Source organism: Asparagus officinalis, chromosome 5 (genome assembly GCF_001876935.1).
Source record: "Asparagus officinalis chromosome 5, Aspof.V1, whole genome shotgun sequence".
Taxonomy (NCBI): Eukaryota; Viridiplantae; Streptophyta; class Magnoliopsida; order Asparagales; family Asparagaceae; genus Asparagus; species Asparagus officinalis.
This window is the reverse complement of record NC_033798.1, coordinates 120557523-120568995: the sequence shown is the minus strand read 5'-3', so window position 1 is coordinate 120568995 and position 11473 is coordinate 120557523. Positions and strand designations below refer to the sequence as shown.

Below are 11473 nucleotides of genomic sequence, written 5' to 3'. Positions count from 1 at the left end.
CCCCCCCAAAAAAAAAAAAAAAAACACACCAAAAAAAAGAGGAAAGAATTACAGGATTGCTCATAAAATGCATCAGAAAATTTAGCAAAACAATCAAGCCATAGATACACATGCTAGGAGAAGGATGGTTAGGCCCCCCCAAAAAAAAAAAAAAAAACACACCAAAAAAAAGAGGAAAGAATTACAGGATTGCTCATAAAATGCATCAGAAAATTTAGCAAAACAATCAAGCCATAGATACACATGCTAGGAGAAGGATGGTTAGGTAAAATGCAGATCTCGGACGTGTTTATGCTCAATTTTCGGGATTAGACATTGGCTAGAAAATAAGCGATGTGACTCCCCCCCAAAAAAAAAAAAAAAAACACACCAAAAAAAAGAGGAAAGAATTACAGGATTGCTCATAAAATGCATCAGAAAATTTAGCAAAACAATCAAGCCATAGATACACATGCTAGGAGAAGGATGGTTAGGTAAAATGCAGATCTCGGACGTGTTTATGCTCAATTTTCGGGATTAGACATTGGCTAGAAAATAAGCGATCAACCACAACTACTCAGAGGAATCGGAGGAGATGCCATCAAACATGGATTACCCAACTGTCCTAAAACCACAACCATGAGAGCAGGTGGGTGGTTAGACTCCAGAATAGGGAAGTAGCTGCTAGGATTGTGCGAAACACCTATATATTTGATGACAACAAAGGAACAGGTTCACACAAAATCAACAAAAACTTTGTTTTATTTTATTATCTTGCTGCTTTTCACTTTTCGTTCTTTAGTTTGCATGTGGATTTGCCGCCCAAGTTGTAGTTTCGATTCATAGATAGTTTGTAAGTTAATTTTCTTTACTTTAATGCAATTTACTTTCCTCATATCTTACTGCTTTTCAATCAATCTGGTTGCAAGGGTCACCCCCCATCAAATAGTAGTAGTTTAAGCTATTTACTTACCCTTGCTATTTAGTTATCCTTGAGTTCCTTTGGCGACATTTTCATTTAAGTTGATCTACAACAGCTGTAGTTACACCAGGATAGTACTGGCATACTTCGTTAGGGCGGTTCAATACGTTGAATCGCCTTCCTATCTCGTTCACTTTGCTCTTTATCTATCTCATGACTCCCAACCGTGCTATTAGCTCTCCAACCAAAAGGGACTTCCTCTTATTTCAGGGTATTCTCTTCGGACCAAGCAGTCAACGCCTAACGACTAGCAGCCGAATTTAGAGCAAACACCAGTAAAACAAGATGGATACCAGGGCAATTTCAATCTTACAAATCATAGCATAGCTATTTTGGGTAAATGGTGATGGTGCACAAATCCACATGGACGGTTAAATTTTCGTAAGGTGTACTTACGTCCTAATGCATAGTTGTCTATGAAGAATAACCTGATAGGCGTGGAAATGCACCGATGGAGAAACTATCCAGGTTCGGTTTTAGGAGAGGAGCCCAGAAATCTAAATTCACGCGGGGAAAGGCTATCGTCAGCATAAGCAATGAAATGGGTGTCAAAATTTGAAAAGACCAAATGTAAACAATGAGCTGATGTAATCTTTGTTTACAGAGTAAATTTGAACCATAAAGCATTTACTGGTAACTGGTAAGTGTTCTTCATCAAGTAAGTTCCAACAACAAATAAGAGCACATGTTTCCAGATTATGTTCAACCATTCAGGTTGATCCAGAGGAACTTCCATAATTTCAGGCAATAGAAGCTGGCATGGCCTTTACCATGAAATTGGATAAACCATATACTGGTACAAATTTAACTAAGAAGAAAAATAGGCCCATGTCTACTTACCGCTTTCACCATCTGATGCATTCGCAAGTCTTGCAATTGCGTCAACAAGGGCTTGCTCCTGTTCCTGCAAATGGTACACAATAAACTAAGACACAGAATATAACCAAGTATAGATATATTATTTGGATATATCTTACTTTCAAGGCTTTCTTTGCCTTCTCCATCTCAAGAGGGTCAGGGTGACTCGCATTAAAGACCCTCTCCACCTGTTCAGCATCATGAACAAAATAACACAAATTATATACAGTTTGAATGTCACATTAGAATTTAAATTCCCAGTGCTTACCTCTTTTATTAGTGTATCTGTGTGGAGTATCTCAATGTCACCAGAGTTCTTCCCTATTCCATTTTGTGATGGAGGAAACTGTTTCTTGGCTTGGTTCTTTAGAGAACCTCTTCCTCTGCCTGCACCTGCAAGTGTACTACCTCGAATCGGGGGCTTCTTATTAGCCCCACGACCAGCTCCACCCCGACTTGCTACTTTATGAGAGATACCAGGATCCTCCCCTTCCCACCGAATATCTTCAGGAGAAATCTGCAGCCAAAATAATAATTTCATATCAGATACAACTAGCCATCATTTAATTACCAAATGCTGGAGCCACTCTTGCTGGATTTCTTTTCCCTCTCAAGGAAGGCTAACACATATGATTGATAAATCACCAAGAACAGAGTATATTAAAAAGTTGCCAATTGCTGCCCATCCCAATGATATAAAGCCCCAGACCTGTGTAAGGTATAGGAGAAAGCTTAGATGTACTTGTTAAGTGAGCTTATAAAATGTCCGAGCTACTTGTGTTACTCTGTGGACACAAACTCACCAGCTTTCTAGAAGATTCCAACCTATGAAGCACAAATATGTAACTAAAAAGACCTCTAGAACTGCGAGGTGACTAAGGGGATCAAGGCTTGATATAGGAAAGATCATTGCTTTAAGTGGAGGAGCGAACTAAAAAGCTTGAAATTAAAACTCAAAAGGTCTGGAAGATTACTGATTCCAAGAGCCTCCGGCTTAAGGCCGACTCTACAGTCGTCACAATGAGTTGATGAGTCATGCCCGCGAGATTCAATCAAAATGCCAAAGCACTGGATTTAGTAACATGTCTATAGGCTTTAGTCCACTCATTCATGTTACTACTTACCCATATGCCTCAGTGAACTGACATAAAACTCATAAAATCAATAGTCTATACCCCTATAAATGAACAGGAGAAATGGTGTCGCGCCACTGGTGATCCTTAAGGGGACCAACGGCCACAAGAAAAGAGTCCAACTGACCACAAGTTATCAAGCTAACCTAATGTTCCAAATTAATCCCTTCTAAAGGCAATGTCCGTTGATCCTTTTCTACTAGTGACTCAAGGAGATATGCCACACTCTACGCCCAGATGAAGAGAAATTCTCACAAGGCCGCCTCTGCATTTTCAAGGAGAGAAGAAGCAAGAGGCACCAAACCTATCCAGTTATCCTCAGGATTCTTCAAGCATTTATGGGGGTAAAGAATGCTGATATGGGTCAGATAACTTCCATAAAAAGAAGACCACAAAATTATGCTGGGTAACACCGTGTTTTTAATGGGAACACCTAGGTATTTGCCAAAATGTCCCAATTCTTACCAACCAGAAACATAAATGATAATGAATGCATGGTCCCACAAAAACAAGGTGTTGCTCCAAAAATAGCCAAGGAACTCTTCTTATCATTATTATTATCATGAATTCTTTGGCGACATAATAGCATCCATAAACCCCGACTTAGGAATAAAAAACTTCTCAAAAGAATTGGACAAAATTTACAGTAATAAATTATCAAAATAACTTGTCAACTGTCTAGGCCTAATTTCCTAATTCATAACCCAGGCAACTATTATCAAGAAAAAACTTTTCAACACAAACTTGCAAAGGAAATTGGCAGCTACTGAAGCTTTGACCTTATTGTCATAAAGTGTAAGCTGATCCAACCAAGGGAACACTTTAAATCCCTTAGCAGAGAAAAGGGTCCACAGAGAGAAAAACATGATTAAGTTCTGCTTTATAAGTAGGTTTTCTTTAGGGAACCAACCCTATCTTAGGTTCATGTTACTACCTTAACTACCCGAGTTCACAAAACAACCCTATGTACCCTTCCTTCAGTATAAAACCACACATGCTCTTTTCCATCAAATTCCTTTGTTAATTTTGATGAAGTACCAATTATACCCTTTAGCTGAAAATTATTAGCGCAAGAGAATAAGAGTTCTTTTTGTAGTTTTCTGTGCCTTTGTTATGATGTATTACATGAAGGATGATAATAAAAGCTTGCTTTCTTTGTCATGGTAATGTGATTAGTCTTAAGGTGGATGAGCAGTCATTGTAATTTCCTAGCCTCAATGATAAGCATCATGTCAGTATTATTTGTAACTGAACTTTGAGTTGCCAAAAGATTGGAGTAACCATACCTGTAAAATTTTTCATTGTCAACATTGGAGTGAGTCGAGTGACCACAACATCAGAGATAACGTCATCATAAGAACATAAAGCATCAGCCACCTCAATATAGTGACAGTTACTACATAATCTCAAAAAACAACTAAATGTTCAACATAGAGACTATAGGGGTAACTCCATCAAACTATAAATTTTTTGGATGAAAAATTGGATGGAGAAAGGCATGGGTGGTTATGTATTAATGGAATGGTACATAGGGTTAGTTTCCTGAAAATCGGGTAATTAAGGGTGGTAATGTGAATAGGGCCTAAGTCATGGGTGGTTCCCAGTATAAAAAAAAATCCTTTTTAGTAATCAACTCCAATGGACATTGTCAGCTAAACAGAAATGAAGTGACATTCCATTAATTGACATACTAGCAAAACAATAATTACTAAGAGAACCTATGAACCAACCATTTCCACTATCCTTGTTTGGGAATAACGGTGATTTGTGAGATTAAAGAGGATGTTATCATACAACCAAAGTGGAAGGATCAAAACAGATTAGTATGCGACCATAAACAATCAAAAGTCATTAAGATGTATAAGTCTCCGGTACGGGAGATAAATGATTCACCTCTTTGAGATTGACCCATTCCCATGTCTCATTGTTTGTGTTGATATCATAAACCAGAAGATGCAGACCCTGATAATGGTGGAAAAGGGTAAGCTTGGCTATATGTCATTCTCATAGAGAGAAGATGAGTACTCAATAGCCTAACAGACCTCAGTTGGATTGTAATCAGTTATCACAGCCTCATAGAAGTTATTATCTTCAGGCCACCTCGTCATGACCTTCCGTCCAATTAGATGATCAAATATTGGACCTTCAGCAGTTTCAGTAGCTGCAATAGCACCACATGAAGTCCGGTTAAGAGCTTGGGTCCTTGAACTGGGACCACTCAAAGGGTATTGTAAAGATTTTATGGAAGATGAACCTGGCAATGACTGACCCTGTGACATAAGAAAACAGTAGATGGAATGAATAAACTGACAAGACAACATTTATCTTAAAGTATAAGCTGATAGACATACTGATTTAAGCTTCTTGCCCTTTGTGGCTGGTGCAGATGCCCTTTTGGCAGTGGACGTTGATGGCTGCATAGAAGTGGGAACAGGTTGTGGGTGGATAGCAGGAGATGGTGCAGCCAAAGATAGAGAAGCCACTGGTTGAGCGGTTTTCCTCTTGCGAGATGCCGAGACAGTGGGACTGGGTGCTGGATCATGAACTGGCTGAGCATTACTAAGAAAGCCGGATTGGGCCCCACCTGCCTGCCTCCATTCTCTAATTGGTTTTTCCAAACAATTAATGCAAAATTAGAAACATACAATAATAAATTTATAGATAGACAACTCACTATAGGTCATAAAAGGCGTCAATACAAAAATATGTTCTCTTACGGACCTTATCCTTCTAATAATATCATCAGCATTGACTATGCTTAGCAATTCCCTGTGTTCCTCGTCAGATACTCTCAGCTCCTTTCTGAGTTCAGTTATCAGACTTTCCTTCTCCTGAAGAAATAATTGGATAAGGGGTGCAAGTGCATTTTTAATGCTATTGAAGAAAAATTTGCAAGAAAGCTATTAAATAAGACTGTGTGATGATTACCCAAGTAATGGCATCAGATTGAGCCTTAAATGCTCGGAGAACTGAAGTATATGCTTCTTGCTCAAGCCGATGTATTTGGATCTCCATATCACTCTGTGCCCTTGGGAATGGAGGAGCACCGACAACAGCCCTTCCATTCCCAGTGACACGTCCTCCTCTTGCACCCCTGTTTTGATGTGATGGCGGAAGATCGTCATCAGTTCCTGCAAACAACATGCAATGCAAGATCACTAATGAGAATACCATCTTGAGGTAGCTTTTATTCCAATTTAATAATGAACGGCCAATTGGGTTGAACTTACCTAATGTTTTGAGTACAACTTATAGAAAAATTGAGAGAACATGGTACTGGCATGCAAACAAAACAATTATATTATTTGGCTGCAAGCAATTTGCAATGATGTTGCAACTTGCAAGCGCAGATTGTCATCATCTTGATGGAGCATGCATCAACATTCGATTGTAGTTGAAATTTCAAAAACTCTTTAGTGGGAAGAATTTTGATGGAAGATGTCCATATCAAAGCACATTTGCTGCAGATATACATGCTTTCAAGATACTTTGTAGTGAATTTGATAGTGCAATAAAACAAGAAGCCTACAAGTTGCAGGAGTTCTCGGAAAAGCACTTTCCACTTTGTCAAAAGGACCATGCCATAAGTAGAGAAGAAAATAAATGACTAATTGTGAGATCAAGTCCAGAACCTAAGTGCAGTAACATATTATACAAGAGCAAGCATCTGTAAAGGCAAAAAACATATAAACAAACCCGAGACAATTTTTACTAACATTTCAGCATGATGGTTAGTGATACAGGTACATGGAACATGTAAATTAGTTACAACATGCAGAATGAATGGAGAGGGTAATTGAGCAAAGACTGAGAAAGGAGATAAGTGTATCTGAAAAGCAATTTGGGGAGGTTAACTATAGAACCTATATTTTGAGATGGTTGATGGAGAGATATATAGAGAAGAGAAAGGATCTACACATGATTTTCACAGATCTAGAAAAAGCTTATGATAGAGTGCTTATAGAGGTAATATGATGGGTTTTAAAAAAGAAACATGTATCTAGTATATATATGTTGATGTGATTAAAGGTATGTATGATAGAGTAACAACTAGAGTAGGAACTAATGAAGGAAAGAATAAACTGTTTCCTATTACCATAGGTTACATTAAGGGTCAACCTTAAGTCCTTATTTAGTTGCATTAGTTATTGACCAACTTCCTAGGCACATTCAGGATGAAATCCCATAGCGTATGTTATTTGTGCATGATATAGTGCTAGTTGACGAAACTTTGGCAATGACATAGTGCTAGTTGACGAAACTAGAAGAGGTATAATTTCTAAAGTAGAAAGGTGGCGACAAGCTCTTGAATCTAAAGGTCTTAGAATTAGTAGAACAAAAACAAAATACATGGAGTGCATTGTTAGTAAAGCTAAGAAAAAAAGAACCTCTAGTACATATTGATGATTAAGAAATATCTAAAAGGAATCATTTTTGCTATTTAGGATCTATCATTCGACATAATAGTGAGATTGAGGATGATATTGTTTATTGAGTCAAATCGGGATCGTTCAAATAGAGAAGTGTTTCGGGAGTCTTATGTGATCGTAGGATACTAACGAAACTAAAAAGAAAATTCTATAGGACGATTATAAAACCAACAATGCTTTATGGGTCAGAATGTTGAGCAATTAAAAAACACATGCAAAAAATGTGTAGCACAGAAATGAGAATGTTGCAATGATCTTGTGGGTATATACTAAAAGATAGGATAAAAAATGTGTGCATCTATAGTAAATTAGAGGTTGCTCCTATTCAGGATAAAATGAGAGAGAATTGACTAAGAAGGTTTGGTCATGTACAATGGAGCCCTCTTAATGCACCGTTTAGTAAAAGTGATAGTATTATAGTTAATAAGGCCAGAAAATTAGAGATAGGCTTAAAAGAACTTGGTTGGAAGTAACTAAGAAGAATATAATAGCATTTAACTTAAGAAAGGTGACGTCCCATAATAGAATGGAATGAAAGAATATGATTTATGTAGCCAACCCCAAATATTTGGGATAAAAGCTTTGATGTTGCTGCTGTTGTATGCAGAATGAATGGGCTAGACAGTCATGTCACAATTTGGGCTCATAGTATCTTCAAGTGCCGGTTGGTTCAAGCACGGTTTTAAAAAGCGGACATTGGAAAAATATTGGACGGCCAAAATCCATATCGGTTTGCATATATTAGGGAAATATCGAGGATATGTAATAAATATCAAAGTGTCATATCGGATGATGTGCATATATATGTAATATCCTAAAATGTAAACGTATTGAATCTAACCATACAAAAATGTAAATAATATATGGTTAGGATTATAAACTTAATTAGAGAAAGAGGCTACTAGAATTTGCTAAAAAACTTCATAGCACTGGATTTTTTGTTAAAAAAACACTAAAGAAAATTTGCACATCTATATTGTTCTGCGACAAGTCATATAAAAGGACATATCGGCCAAATATTGACTGATATATCGGCCATGTAAGGGTATATCATCCAAAAATTACCAAAAAACAATAAAGAATATTGAGACTGTATCATTTTGCAGCAAGCCTTATTAAAGGATATATCGGCTAATATATCATTATGTCGGGGATATTTAAAACAATGGGCTCAAGTTCAAGAAGTTCGCAATTTTTTTGCACAATAGAGTAAAAGGAGGAGCACCATAAAATTAGCTACAGTAGATATGTCAATTTTGAATTTGGGTATTGAGATAAAATGCAAAGATAATCCGCTGGGCTCTACTAAATTTTCCTTCCTACTCTTAAATTGTCTGCATTCAAACAAGATGTCCACTTCCGTCTCATGAAACATTCTCCACATTATTTGCAAATACATATATCTATGAATTTCATAGAGAGGGATTTCTCTCAGGTCATTTCTGATAATTATGCAATGTAATATATGATTGTGCGCATATGTAACTGTGCTCATATGCTATGTATAATGTATACATATGGAGGTTGCACGAACGACAATCATAGTGATAACTTGCATCTTCAAATATCAATGAGGCCTTAACCTTATCTATAAAGTGTTTACACGATGGTCCTTAATCCTTGGCCCTTGCTCACCAATTTTTTTCGATGATAATTAGAGCACTATGACAATTTAATGCAATGTAGGCTGGATAGCGTCATGCTACAACTATGTAGAGGCTGGGTAAGGCTGGTTGTTGAGTAGATCCCTACCTGATCCCCAAACATATGTTTCTTGAAATAATTGAACCCAGCTGCTTAGGTTCTCAGGCAAGTTAATATCACAAGGTTTTTTTATCAAACATGTGAATTAATATTAAAAAAAATCATGGATTTAGTTCCCCGTAAACAACCAAGAAAATCAACCAATAGTTAAATTTACAATATTTTTTTAAACAGATTTTTGTTCTAGGCTACAGAAGAAAATCCTCAAGAAAAAATGTAAAATCTGTTCTTCAGATTTCACCAGACAAGTATAATGAGTGCTACAACCAATAGCTCCTTCAACGCCAACCCAAGCCAACAATTTTCAAGCTTGACCAACAAAGCCCAATATGCCATCCCCATTCAACTTCAAAACTCATAACATTTGATGAATGATTCAGACCCAACGAACAGACAAGAATAGCTATCTCCTATTCGATCCAGCAAGAAGGTGACAAGCACTGGTAGTACGTCAACGGACATGTGTGCATCTTGCTACAAAATAGACATTCTAAGAACTCTTAGCTTTCCAGACAATGTTGCTAATATCAATTTTCTCCTACTTCCCAAAAACATGTGTTTTGGGCTATGACTTGGAGCAAGTATCCTGCAAACCAAATACTATATGAGTAAGAAGTCCCTACCGTGTGGGAGGCGAGAGAAGTGGGGTCCTGAAGACCTCACAAGATGGTAGACCGTCTCGAACCTAGGACCTCCTATAACCCTATGACATCCCAAACACTCATGTTCCGATAGCCAGAACACAAATAGCCAATTTTGAACATGCTCATACTAAGTTAAAACCATATAATTCAACCAATCGATCTTGCCCTCGGGGCACTACTGATAGCTTCTCAAATGATAATAACAAGAGGTGACTTACGTCTTCTCACATCACAATAAATTAAGAGATAATAAATGCTAAAAATTAAGAGATAAGTGGAGTGAAAGTTAGTTTTAGTCGATCCTTTCCATCAGCTTTTCCTCTACTGTTGCAACTACTTCTCTTATGATGCACCGACCATCTCAAAAGAATTAAAGTAAACTGATGCACTCATGACGTAACCCGTTATCCCCTTCTCCTTTCCACAATCAGTGCACTCTTGCTCCTATTCTGGTGCAACTCCTCATCCTTGTTAGCTTTTTATACATCATCTTAAAGTTCAAGGTACATTCTGCTTGCACTCAGCACTACACAGTCAGAGGTCAACAGAAAAAGTGTCTTGTAAAGTTCAAGTGCTTAGTGAATACTTAGCTGTAGCTGTCTCTCAGCATTAAATCGGATGGATTCAGAGTTTGATACCTCTAGTCCTGTATATATCTTGAAACAAGTGAGCCCGTTCGTCATTTCCAGTTTTGACTACCAAGTTCCCTCCTTTATCATCCAAAAGAAGCCCGATGAAACCCAAAAGAACCCATGCAATCTAGAAAACCCTAATTCTTCCTAAAACCTAATTAGCATCTACCTGGATCGCCAGCTAGCAGGAAGACCAGAATAAACGACTAAAAGAAGAAACTTTTGCACGAAAAACTTAAAAAGACCTACCTCCGAACCTAAAACTACCAACAGACGAACATCAAAACCCTAGATTATCAAATCTAACCCAACTGACAACCAATGCATATTAATTCCACGAACTCCACACACCCAAACCCTTCAAACTCGAAATTTTCAACAAAACCCAAACCAAACATCTTGAAATCCAATATAAAACACGAAATTTCGAATTAACTCAAGTACAACCAACTCAACTAACCGCTGCTATCTGAAGGGCCATACTCCATGGATGAATCCCTCGAACGAGGCGATCAACCGGAGAAAACCCTAGAATGAACCGAAACCTCAGTGGAAATTCAAAGAAAAAAGCTTCTCGATTAGAGCGAAAACCCCGTCGATTGAAGCGCGATCTGCTTCTCTCCGACCAAAATCTCTCGAGATCACCAAGCGAACCGACTCAATTAGAGGCCTCCGACGCCAATTCTAGTAAATTTGAAGTGAATTTGGGGCAGTTTTAGGGTTTTGGGGAGATTTGCGAGTGGAAAAGAGGAGGGGGAGAGAGAGAGCTGAGCACTCGGGATTTTAGAGAGAGAGAGAGAGAGGAGAGGAGAGAAACGCCCGGACTTGAAGGAGCTTTATAGGTGGATTTATGAGATCAGTTAAATTGGTTTTTTGAGTTCCGCGACGGCCAGGATTCCTGAGTCCGGCGCGTTGTTGGCAATGTTTCTAAGGACCGCTGTATAACTGTCAGTGTGGTCCGTTTTAGACAAATTTTTTTTTTTTTTTTGACAAAAAAATTGTTATCGATTAAAATATAATTGTATGTTACAGAAAATGAAGTGTTTTTTCC

The 11473-nt window shown here is 37.8% G+C and overlaps 1 protein-coding gene across 3 annotated transcripts; it reads right to left on the bottom strand.

The window, feature by feature from the left end:
- Positions 1371 to 11249, bottom strand: LOC109840970 (protein EMSY-LIKE 3-like). Of its 3 annotated transcripts, XM_020409810.1 has the most exons (10): positions 10883 to 11249; positions 5881 to 6083; positions 5674 to 5783; positions 5304 to 5553; positions 5207 to 5222; positions 4995 to 5113; positions 4846 to 4914; positions 2088 to 2336; positions 1939 to 2007; positions 1371 to 1865 (listed from the first exon to the last, which is right to left on the bottom strand). In XM_020409810.1, the coding sequence occupies exons 1-10, from the start codon at positions 10908 to 10910 to the stop codon at positions 1794 to 1796; spliced, it is 1185 nt and encodes a 394-aa protein (XP_020265399.1). In that variant the 5' UTR covers positions 10911 to 11249; the 3' UTR covers positions 1371 to 1793. The 3 variants fall into 3 exon arrangements, with proteins under 3 accessions (XP_020265399.1, XP_020265398.1, XP_020265400.1); XM_020409809.1 differs by having other exon boundaries at positions 4995 to 5222; XM_020409811.1 differs by lacking the exon at positions 5207 to 5222 and having other exon boundaries at positions 1372 to 1865; positions 4995 to 5116; positions 5306 to 5553; positions 10883 to 11248.